The following is a 12,105-nucleotide window of genomic DNA, read 5'->3' as shown; positions in this document are numbered from 1 at the left end:
TGAAACACCTTTTCCCAACCCAGCCGTAAAGCCGCGGTTTTCGGCCTTTTCCCTCTGGCAGCACAGAACTAACCACTGACCCTGGACACCAAAAGTACTTCGTGTGCCGGTCTGACAAGAGAACAGGCACAATGCTGACCCTTCACCCCGGGAAGCTACCGCTGTGTTGGCTGCTGTCATTTCTTTGTTTGACAACTGAGGGGAAAGGGGTCTGTGCCCCTGACTGCATAGTCAGGTAACGCGAATTCAAAAACCCTCCCGGCACGCAGCTGAAAATCACTGCTGCAGACTTGTGTGGGAATCGTTTCCATCAAGAGCTTCCTACGGTACGTGCGCTGCCACAGCAAGAATTTTCAAATGAGGACTGAGTTTTAAATAAACCTCTTCTCAGCAGAATGGAAGCCTAAAGCACACAGTGCTGCAAGATGAGAAGTAGCCCAGAGTGAGAACTCGCACCGGGGACGCCATGATGGGGCGGGAATTCAGTGGGGATCTGAGGCCGGGACCCCAGCTGAAGCGCAGGCCCCAGGCACGGAGTCCCCCCGGCGGCTCACCTCGGTGGCGGTGCTCTGGTTGGCGCCATTCTCCAGCAGGTACTTCACGACGTCGATGTGGTTTTCCTGGGCAGCCATGTACAGCGGGGTGAAGCCATTCTGAGGACGAGCCACAAAAAAGACACACTCAGTCACTCCTTGGTGACAATGGAACCAGGGAGGGGCACATACACAGCAGGAGGGGACACGGCAGTGCCGTGGTGCAGCCCAGGTCACGCTCCGCGCCAGAGAACGAAACACGCCTCCGCCCCGGAACACGGACACGTGCGGTGAACCAGCTTACACGGGCCACGCCTCTATCCCTCCCCGTCCCGTCTCCCTCGGCTCCCGACACTTGTTACACCAGAGGGTTTCAGCGTCTTCGTGTCTACGTGTTCTGCGACACACAGAAATCTTGCCACCTGTGGTGACCGTGTAACACGGTATTTCTATACCGCCCTCCGCTTCGGCCAACCCACGAGCTGTTCACAGGCCACCGTCCTGCTGGGTGCGCACATCGTGCCCCCGGGCACCGCAAAGGCGCAAATGGCGGCTCACCCCACCGCAGGCCAACACAGACTGCACAGCCAATTAAAAAGTAAAAATCCGCATTTCAACGTGCAGAATGCAGTTGCCAGGCTTAAATTTTTTTAGATCCTTGCCCGAGGACATGTTTATTGACTAGAGAGAGAGGGGAAGGAGGGAGAGAGAAACCTCCATGTGAGAGACAAGCATTGACCCCAACTGGGGATCGAACCCACATCCTGGGCGTGTGTCCTCCCTGGGAGTCACACCGTGACCGGAGTCTACGGGACGACACTCCCGCCCACGGAGCCTCCGGGGCCCAGGCCTGTCTCTACGGGGACACCGGGTCCAGATTCCGGTCCCCGAGCAGAGCTCCTCCGCAGCTACCCTCCGAGCGGCGGCACCGCAGGGGTCGCTGCCCCGGCCACCACGCGGGTCCCCCGCGTCAGCTTCCTCAAACCGGCCTTGGGGGCGTCCCAAAGTTTCCCTGGCTCTGAGGTCAGGATGATTCAAATTAGTCCCTAAATATATTATAAGCACACAGCTGCAAAGGATGTAAAAACCCAGTGGGTCCTAATTACAGTCACAAAATAGACTATTCTGGGTGCTCCGAGGGGGCACTTGGGGCGAAGGAACACGAGACACGGTTAGACACTTGCTTGGCAGCTAAGAAGGCATTTTGTTCATTAAAACACCGCACAGTTTCTCAGATGATGTGCCTTTGATGCTTCCTTGCCTGGTTGCAACGCGGTGAGTTATTTCCACCACCTCTTCTCTCCAAAGGTTCCCTTTAAAGGGCCAGCCGCTCCCAGCCGATAACATCACAGTGATTTGTGCTCTGAATCTTCCCAGGGAGACTCAGTTTATGGGTTTCGTCACAACTCCGCCACTGGGGCCACTTAACAGACACCACTGTGGCCGTTCACCTGGGGCCACACCCCCGAGCAGCGCGACGATGGGGACTAAACCCGAAGGACGCCCGGCCTCCTTTGCCGCCTCCACGCCCTGGGCATCAGAGCAGAGCCTGGGTTCCCTGAAAAGCGCTCGGGCCAAGCGGAGTGGGGCTGACTGGTGGCCACAGTGGGGTGTGTGGCCGGCTGGATGCCGCCATCCAGAGCTCCCTTGGATTCCTCTGGTGTTTACTCCCAGGGGCGAGAAGTGGAGGGTGGTGATTGAGAAGAGAGGAGAGGCTATGACGCCCTCCCCGTTTGTTATTTAACCCTTTCCTCCCAGAGCCCTAAGGAGACGTCTCCACACGCCATTCGAGCCCGAAGAGACCTAAACACGGCACTGGGACCGGAGCCACCGGGAATCCTTCTGAGCCCCGGCCCTTCCGGCTGCACCAGCAGCTCTTTCCCCCAAATTTTTGAGGGAAAAATAAGGATGCATATCTTACTTGGGTAGTACTAATTCCATTATCTATATAAACGTTTTTAATTCTTTTTTATGCTTATGTGTTGAAAGTGTAAATCTAGAAAGCAATAACAATATCTGTATGCAAAATAATACCCAGGAATATGATCATCGGTTTTGTTTCTAAATATTGTTGCTGCGTCACATGACACAGCAACGGCTGAAGGGCGTGAGGCCTGGCCTGGCGCTCGGTCCCTGTGCAGGTGGCCTTGGTGCCGGCCGGGCCCCTGAACGACTTCAGAGGCAGCCGGGCAGTCAGAGCAGGCACTGAGGGGCCAGGAAGGGGACAGGCCATGACGTCACCAGCCCCCCACGGCGCCCTCAACCTCGAACAGCTGGCTGCACATTCCAGTTCACAACCTGCCAAGACAGAACCCCAAAGACAGAACCCTGTCCGTGTAGTGGTCCGAAAGCTCACGTAGACGACACGTGGAACCATCGGTCACGTGCCCACACTCGTGTACTTGGGACTATTTATTTGTAACCTTGCCCTTGAAACACACTCACATTCGCCAGGACTTACACACACATGCAGTTAAAACCTGCACCGACAGTCAGGGTGAGGTGGGCGGGCACGCGGAGACGGACAGAGCCTGGAGGGGCCGGAAGAGGACTCCGGGTCCTGGCAGCCGCAGAAACAAGGAAGTGCAACCGGAGAAGAGGGTTGCCACAGTTTTGAAAAAAAAGCTTGCTGGCCGCCATGGAGAATCTTGAGTTCACCCGAGGGACAGAGAAGGCCGGGCGTCTTCTCCCTGAGGCTGTTCCTCAGGGGAGCTGGGAGAGTCGGCAACCAGGGGGACCAACTCCAAGTAGCACCTGGAGGGCCAGGCGCAGCCACCTGTCCTGAGAACGGCGAGACGCCCGGCTGAGACTGAGGCACCTGCAGCCACGCTCTGCTCAAAAGGACCTCAGTGCGCGGAGCTCTTGCTCTCTGAATAGAAAAGCGGCCATTTGGACCCGAATGATTCTGAGGGCAGATGTCACTCCTCAAAGCTCGCCCATACGGGACATGCGTAGGGCCCGCCCTCTCCTTATTTCCCAAAAATCAGACTGAAAACAAAACTATATTCTGATGGACCTGCCTGGATGCTCTGGCTACAACTGTAGCCAGAAACACAGGAGGAGGCTGACGCGCCACGAGAGCTTTCTGGAACCTGCCTGCCCCCCACGCCAGGGTCGTGGCCACTGAGACCTCGTGGCTTCCAGGTGGCTGTCACAGTCGCTGGGGACCACGCAGAGAGTGTGCACACCAGGCACCGCCCCTGCCCTTGCAGGGGGCCCTCCTCTTCCTCTGGGGTGTGGCCAGCAGGTGCGCACTAGGTCACACTGGGGCAGACTCAGGCTGCAGAGCGAGCAGCAGCAGAACCAGTCTGTCCTGATGCCCTTCCCAGCTGCTCTGCACGGGACAGCGGGTCTGGTCCCAGGTGGCTGACGGCGTCCCCAACAGTTCACAATCCCCTTCCATCCTCACACTCGGCCCCGCATTCCACGGACTGCAACGAATGAGGGCCACAGTGAGGGCACACAAACCAGTGAGGGACACAGCCGCTGCCCGAAACCATGGCCACGCGGAATCTAGAAGTGCACAGTCGGTTTGAGCTCGTAGGAATGGAGAGCAGAGCAGCGGTCCCAGGCTGGGGCCCGGCGCTGCCCCGTGTGACGCAGGCGGGCGACCGAGCAGCACCCACCCTTCTCACCGGGAAGAAAAGGCGAGAGGCGTGTTCAGTGGCTCGACGTGGGGAATCCTTGCAAAAGGTACACGTGTATAAGACCACGATGCTATTAACTGTCTTACAATTTTTGGTCAATTATACCTCAACAACACTGGAGAAAAGTAAACTAAAAAATTATCTATGAATTAAACCGAGAGGGAGAGAGCCGTCTATAGAGGGCACGGCGTTCTGGCCCCGTGGCTGTGCGTCTGGGACTCGTACGGATGGTGCCGAGTGCGAACAGTGGTGGAAAAATAAATAAATAAAGTAAAATAACAAGGAAAAGAGAAAGAGAGCACAGCTGAGTCATCAGTTCCCAGGGGCCACCCTCACTGCTCCCGGGGCCCTCGCAATAGTTTCCGTCCCAAACTGGGCTCAGTGTGCTGCTGTTTCCCCCTGTGCTTTGTCTGTGGGCCCTGCCAGCAGGCAGCACGTGGTGTGGTCTCCCCGAGGGCGGGGTGTCACCGGGGTCCTGGTGGAGGAAGGGGCCCCGCACTGTGGGAGCTGAGGCCCGAGGCCGAGCACAAGGCAGTGGTCCGTCGCTGCCAGAGGGGCTGTTCCTCCGGGGCAGCTCGGGGGAGAGAAGGGGAGGCCTGTGCACAAACTGCAGGGCTTCCCACTCTTCTCCCGCGGGCTGACCTTACCGCAGACTCGGCTCCTCCAAAATGCAGGGACGCCGGCCCCGGACAGGGAAGGGACGAGAACCAGCAGGCGGTAAACCAGGGTCTGGAAGTGACGGTGTCCAGCCGTAATGCCCCCAAGTTCAGGACAAAACGACGACTAGCACTCAGCCTTTCCGCACCCCCTGTCCCCAGACAGGAGCGCAGGACGAGTGTATCAGTCGTGATTCGAAACTGAAAATGTGCTTTATTTTACTTCAAATTTAAAAGCTACCCTGCTTTTCAGTTATGGTGTGCATTTACCAGACAAGGAATCTTACTGCCGGAATTCCACCGGAAAAGGAGAGAGAATTCCATTCTACGCACAACTGGCGTCATTTCTCCCAGCTCCTGGCGGGTGCAGGACGGAGAGGCGCACACAGGTGCTCGCGCCAACAGTGTGGTTTTCGGTCAGAAGACGGCGTGTCCTGACGTCTTTCTCACCCCTGGCCGAATGCAAGCATGCGCCTTCATCCCAACCTCAGAGATTCGGAACCAAAATAGTGATTTCCCCAACTTAAAAGACCGAGAACCTTACTGAGGAAAATACCACATGTGTACAGTTGGAGGGAAAAAGCTGAACACGAAACCTCTCCTCGGGCTCCGTGAGCGCGACTCCCACTTCACACGCCAGAGTGTCGACAGAACAGAACATTCAGCCACGAGTTTTGTGCCCAGAGCCAGGGACTCACTGCAGCCAGATGGTGGCATTGCACACGGTGGGCATGCCGGCCAACTGCGCACGCTTCCTGCTCTGCACAGCCCGGCTCCCAGGACCCGCCACTGTGGGCAGGCACAGCCAAGAACGAGCAAGAGACTCCGCGCCCGAGCCAGGGTTCATCGCTGCGCACGTGGGCACGTGCACCCCGAAAACCCTGTGTGGATCGCAAAGGGCGTTAGTGGCGCTGGTGTGAAATCTGAAAGCTCCTGCAAGAAACGCCCACGCGGTTTGTGTGAGCCGAGCAAGCCTGCTCCTGGGGCGGCGTCGCCAGGGCCGATGAACAAGGGCGCTGGGCCGAGAAAAGCAGGCGTGCGGCTCCCGCAGACTGTGGCTCCCTGTTCCGGGGGGGGGGGGGCTCGCGAAGCCCACGTGGCCGAGTGGCGTGGCCACAGAGTGGGGCCCCCACCTGGCAGCACAGCTGCCGACGGGACGTTCACCGTCTGAGTCTCAGTCTGAAGGAGGGAAAATGCTTTTACACAGAGACACCAAGTGGCATGAATAACTCATAGTGCACAGATGTCACCGTCCTTCTGGGAAAACCCTCTCTTCTCTTCAATGCCCCTGAAGACGAGGCGGCAGGCTGGGCGCCTGTCGGAGTCTCCGCCATGTCCACGGGGAGACCGAGGCTCACCGGGAAGGGAGAGGTCACAGCACGGGTCAGGAAGACCACGTGGCCGACACAGGTAACGAAGGCGTGCGCAGTCCGTGTTTCCACCCACCGGCGGGCGGGCGGCGCGGCCCCAGCCCCTTGGCGCTGCACTGACCCGGCTGCTCCCACTAGACACGGCGGACCACGTACCTGGGACTGGGCGTTGATGTCGGCGCCTTCCTTGACCAGAACCTTGACGACTTCCGCCTGCCCGGCCAGAGAGGCGATGTGAAGAGCCGTGTTCCCCTTCTGTTAGAAGAAACGAGAGAAAGCGTTACTGCCTCCCTGATTTTGTAGAAATCAACCTGTACAGGCATGTCCCGCGTGGCTGGTTGTTTCAGGTGGATAGAACCTGCCATTCTGTCAAGATAGCAGCCGGCCGTGGGAGGGTCGTTTTACGGCCCAGACGCGGACGTCCCCACCGCGCTCTGTCCTTTCTGGCCCGGCTGGCGCCGAGTTAGGACAGACAGACTGAGCTGCTGTGTGGGCTCAGCTGCCTCCCCACTGAGTGAGGGTCTGTTCTGCACCTAAAATTCTACCACGGTAGTCTAAAGGGCATCCGTATTTTAAAATGTCAGTCGGGTTCAGAGGAAAGGAGAAGAGGAAAACGACATCCGCACTTAGGCAATGCAAGAGGGCTTGGCTTAAGGGGACCATTAATATGGGCAACTCAGGGAGTAAATAACGTGACACATTCAAGATGGTATCTTTGACCGTGCTTAGCATTTATTTGATGGGGTCGAGAGACTTGTTAATAAAAATGCTTATTCTCTGTTTATGTCCAAAGTAAGGAAGTGATTACACACAGTGAACTATGTTAACTTCTTTGGAATGGCCAGAGAGTCTGTTTGCTTTTCGGTTTTCACTAGAACTGCTGTGTGCCACGCTGGGAGCACGGCCGGCCGACCTTCTGGCTACTCACGCGTGAGGCGCTGCAAGTCCAGACTGACTGGCTCTGCCCCCAATTTACTCCCGCGCCCTGTCTGTCTGTCTGTCTCTGGTCAGACCAACACCCCGCCCGGAGGTCCGGGTGTCCAACCCTCGCCCTGCCTCTCTCCCTAAACTCTCCCTGCAACCTTACAGCCATGCATAATCGCACTCCAGCGAGGGGCAGCAAGCTCGATTCTGATTGGCTACTGTTTTCTTCTAAACTAAAATTTCACCTTCTGAAGACAAAGATTTGTCTCCACTAATGGTATTTTTAAAAGTATCTGCTGTTTCTGAAATGACTCCCCAATGGCAAGGTTCAAATACATTCCAGCAAAAGCAGAATCAATGAAGAAGCAAGTTTTTAGTGTCCGTCTCTAAAAATGAGCCTAATTTCTTTACAAACACATCACAGCGACAAAATCTCATTTTATCGCAATCATTCAACGCATGATCCAAAATCTCTTTTTCCACCAGAGTACAAAGGGGTCTGTACATTATCTCATCAGGTTCAGTGAATACATTAAAAATACAACACCTTGAAGTATAGAGATCACTTCTCCGTCTTCATTCAGATGTTCACTATGTCCACTTACTTTCTTTAAAAATGAGTCAACCTTAGGAACACAGGTGCCACTGTCTGTGATCACAGAGTTACACTAATACAGACTTCAGGTGAATCAAAGGAAAAAGCCAGAACATGGGAAACTAGGTGGACAGAACTCAGTGTCACGCCTGCTACACGCTACACGACACAACCCACACTCTGCAAAGCTGAGCTGCCAGGGTTCCGGTTCCAGCTCTGCCGCCTGAAGCACCCGGTGTCGCGGCAAGCCCCGAATGCGCGCGCAGGGCGGGGAGCTGCCGACCGCCCAGGGCAGGTGCCTACCTTGGTGGCGGAGTCCACGGCCGAGCCCCTGCCCAGCAGCTCCTGCACCAGCCCCACGTGCCCCTCCTTGGCCGCCAGGTGGAGCGCGTTGAGTCCATTCTGCGGGAGAAGAAACGAGGTCTCAGCGTTGAGAGCGAGGCAGGGATGGGGTGGCCCTGAGCACCGGGACGGCTCGAGGTGGACCGGCTCTGGTCTCCCGCAGCCCCTTTCTTTCTGCATCAGCTTGAAGCTATTATGTTCGGAGAGACTGATTTCCAGGGGTTTTGGTTCAGAGAGGCAGAGGGGTTCGGAGGGAGAGGCAAAGCACACATGGCATGGTTTCTGTCCCCCAAGAGCCCCAGCAGTTTATCACTAAACCCCTGACGATCGCCTGTTCACTGGCACACGCCTGTCTGTGGCCGTTCTCCAGCCTCTGGCTTCTCTACTCTGCAACCTGACATGTTCGGGGCCTCCCGTCTGTCTGGCCCGGGTGAGAAAAGCACCCCCGACTTACACGACCTCCTCGGTTGTGCTAAATGTAAACACTTGGGCGGAGGCGACTGCAATGCAGGAATTCCCAGAAAACATCAGAAGGTAGAGAGTGAACACGCATCAAACCACAGCAAGAGACAAGAAGGAGGGACACCAGCCACTGGCCTCCCCCTCCCCCTGGGCGCCTGCGTCACCTCAGCCAGGAGGCGGTGGAGAGAGGGACACAGGTCATCGTGAAACTCTACCATGGGTTCACTCTGCCATTAGCGTGAAAGACCTGTTGGGAAACATCTGCACAACTGAGGGGAAAGTGCAACCGCAAAACGGGAGCAACCGATGGGCAGCCAGACCCCAGGCGCAGGGCCCGCTCCGGTGCCAACCGCGGGCCCTGTGCACCTCCCCCGTCGCCCACGGCGGCCGGTCTGAACGCAGAGCAGGCGCCGAGGTGGAACCAAGGGCTCGTCCGTGCAAGACCAGGACCCACAAAGCGAACAGCGCGGCGTCTTCGTCAGACACAGTTTAACCAGTTTCACCGCGTCTTCGGCTGCAGTTCCCGCAGGTGTCTGATGCGGAAGCAGGGCATCGGTGGCACATCTCGGAACACGACGCAGAATGAAGCGGAAAGCTGCACTGCGGGTGGGAGGCGCTGACTTTGTCGTTTATCTTCTGGTGGAAATCCCATCTATACTCGTGCACACATGCACTCGTGTCTCATGGGCACACGTGTGTGAACACGTGTCTGTGGGTGAAACGTGGGCACCTCTGGGGGTGGGGAGAACGTGCACGCGTGCTCTGGGTTGCAGAAAACACTAAGGCCAGTCAGGTGAGACCCCAGATGTGGGCCCTGCAGAAACCTGACATCCCCTCAGGTCAGATAAGTGACAGGGATGCTCCCAAAAATCATTCTAAGAGAGGAATGGACTTCACGGCGCGACTGTTTCAGTTTTCTGGACTCGATCCCATTTCGGGCGGCTGCTGTGACTCAAACTGCAGGGGAGGTGACGGGATGGACAGCTCTTCACTCCGATGACCTTTCCTAGACCCTGGGTGGCCTCCGCCTGCCCCACTCCAGGAGGATTTTGGATCCGGTTCCCACCCCTTCCTCCAGCGGATAAAGGTGATTTTCCCAGCTCTCCAGCCTGTGAGGTGCCCACTTCTCAGCGGATGGTTTTCTCCCTTTCCCACCTCATCCACTCACTTCCGTGGCTGGACTGGAGACCTGGTCACTTTCCAAAACGTGACCTCCCTCCAGGACCTCACTGTTCAATGTGCCGCCTGTCACCCGCCACTTGCTCTCCCACACACCCGCTGGCCCACCTGCACGGTCCTGCCGCCCCACCGGGAGCCCACTCATCTCCCGCTCCACAGACCTTCCCTGTGGGAGCTGCACCTCATGGCCTCCCCTGCGCCGCATGCCCCCGGCCGGCCTTCTCGGGCCCAGCCAACCCAGAGTTCTGGTCCCGAGGAGCTAACTCCAGGGGACCCGCGGGCACGTGTCTGCTGAAGAGCTCGTGTGGCAGCGGGTCACACCCCTTGGGACCCAGCGCTGCCTGGGGCCACACTGCTACCTGAGCCAAGCTTGCCCACACCCCCAGCCTCCGCCACCCTCTCCGCCTTCATGCTCAGCACATGACCTTAACTCACAGTCGATGAAAAACAGCGACTAGAGCTCCCCTGCAGCCCCTGCACAGCACCCACCACTCCCTGCTCCTCGGCCAGAACTGGCCGGGCTGAGGCTGGGTCACCGCGGGGACCGCACTGGCTGACCTTGGTGAAGGCCTGCCCTACTGAGCACCCTCGCAGCCACCTGGGATGTCCGTGCCCTTACGACTACGGTCTCCGCCCCCCTCCACCCCCAGAAACAGACCCTGGAGACACTGGCTGCTCAGGGCCACGTGGGCAGAGTGGGAATCCGGATTCCGCACCGCGTTTGAGGGGACTCCTGGAAGCGCTCTGTGGCGGAGCCACGGCTGTGCGGGCGGATGATGAAGTCGCTGCTGGGAAAGGCCTGGGAGCGCGGGGACTTCCTGGGCCTTGAAAATGGGGCGCTGGCTGCCTTCTGTCCCTGAGAAAGGAACCACAGGCTCTGGTGGACTGCTGTGCGCCCCAGCACCACCGCAGTGGGGGGGCACGGCCAAGGATGGGACAGGAAAGGACTGCTGACCTTCAGTGTCAAGACTGGGACTGGGCCCGTGAAGGACAATTACTGACACCCTCCCCGCAGCCCCTGGTGGGAGCCACCAAGCGCATCAACACTGACGGTGTTGTCTGCGCCGCGGCAGGATTCCTTGACGCGTGGTAAATTTTTTTACTGAAAAGTTACAAAGTCTATTTTTAATGTCTGGCTGTTACTTTCTTTGTGACGTTATTAGATTATGAATAATCACTAAATAAGAGAAGCATAAATAGATGAGTTTCAGAAACAGGGCAAATGCTGAAATGTATTCTCTTTTCTGAATGTAAAAGGATCATCAGACAAGTAATTTACTCCTTTAATCTCTTAAAGAAAATAAAATTTAACAGATCTGTAACCATTAGGAAAGGAAAAATAAAAACTTGAAGCTTTTTATTAAGCAATATTTCTTGTGCCAAATTTCTGAATTTTTTCCATAGCCTTGAAGTGATTAGAAACCAAATGGTATTTTTGAATTAAACTTCAAAATTCTCATAGTAGTTATGAGGCTACATTATAAAGAAAGAAATTTTCATCCAAATTTCAGCTGGAGGAATCTCGGCACACCCACGCAGGCGCTATTTCGGGAGCGTGGGCAGCCGGGCCGCCTTCCACTGAGAGACCCGACAGGGTGCCCGCATTCGGCTCCCATGTCCCACGTCACGTCACTCCCCGGAAACCCAGGCTCACGAGCAAAACAGAGGGTGACGCTTGTTGGCTTCACCCACGGGGCGCATCAGCTCTGAGCTGTCAGTAGTTAAAAACAGCAGCCCTCCCGGGAAGAGCGGCATCTTGTGCGCTGCTGAGTTTTCCAGTTACTTTCCCTTCTGCAGTTGAGCTGAGGTCAAGTAGCAATCCTGGGGGCGGTGCTCTTGGCCTAGAAGGTCCTCGAAGCCCCTGTCATGCTAATCGAAGGCATTCTGTCCCTATTAGCAATGGTAGATCACAAGTAAGGTCTGAGCTTGAAGATGAAGGATTTGAAGGGCAGGCACACACACCTCAGGAAGAAGATTGTCCCTGGGGGACCACAGACCCGGGGACCCTAGCCAGGGACCCCACTCAGCATCCGTGTTTGTGAACTCAAGGGGACCCCCCGCCCAGCCCCCAATAGGAGAATGAGTCTCCGATTTTGCACAAAGGTCAATTATAATATTTCTGATTCTTGGTGAATTATATATCGTGGTTGCGATTAGAACGTTGTATATACCACAGAAAGGCCTTTCATACATATCTCCTAATTTAATTCACGTTGCGACCCAGTAACGTGAGACTAAATGTACTATTTTATCTTGTGCTAGAGAGTAGAAAACTGTCACTTCCTGAATTGAAGTGCCTGGATGGAGGTGGAGGATGAACTTAACCTTGAGCTCTGGTCTCTGTGTGGTCTCCTGGCCCCATGTCGCCTCCTCATAAAACCAATGTTCTTCCCCTTT

The 12,105-nt window shown here is 56.3% G+C and overlaps 1 protein-coding gene across 34 annotated transcripts in view; it reads right to left on the bottom strand.

Moving 5' to 3' along the window:
* Positions 1-12,105, bottom strand: part of ANK2 (ankyrin 2) — a 305,473-nt gene that overhangs the window by 88,880 nt on the left and 204,488 nt on the right. For all 34 annotated transcript variants that reach the window (XM_053658114.1, XM_053658111.1, XM_053658113.1 and 31 more), the window contains 3 exons: positions 8,029-8,127; positions 6,363-6,461; positions 555-653 (listed from right to left, as the gene is read on the bottom strand). In XM_053658114.1, coding sequence (XP_053514089.1) covers positions 555-653; positions 6,363-6,461; positions 8,029-8,127 — 297 coding nt within the window. The remainder of the gene's footprint in view (positions 1-554; positions 654-6,362; positions 6,462-8,028; positions 8,128-12,105) is intronic.

Source organism: Artibeus jamaicensis, unplaced genomic scaffold (genome assembly GCF_021234435.1).
Source record: "Artibeus jamaicensis isolate MK-2021 breed Jamaican fruit bat unplaced genomic scaffold, CSHL_Jam_final scaffold_537, whole genome shotgun sequence".
Taxonomy (NCBI): domain Eukaryota; kingdom Metazoa; phylum Chordata; class Mammalia; order Chiroptera; family Phyllostomidae; genus Artibeus; species Artibeus jamaicensis.
Note: the sequence above shows the minus strand (reverse complement) of the source record. Positions and strands in the feature narration are given on the sequence as shown.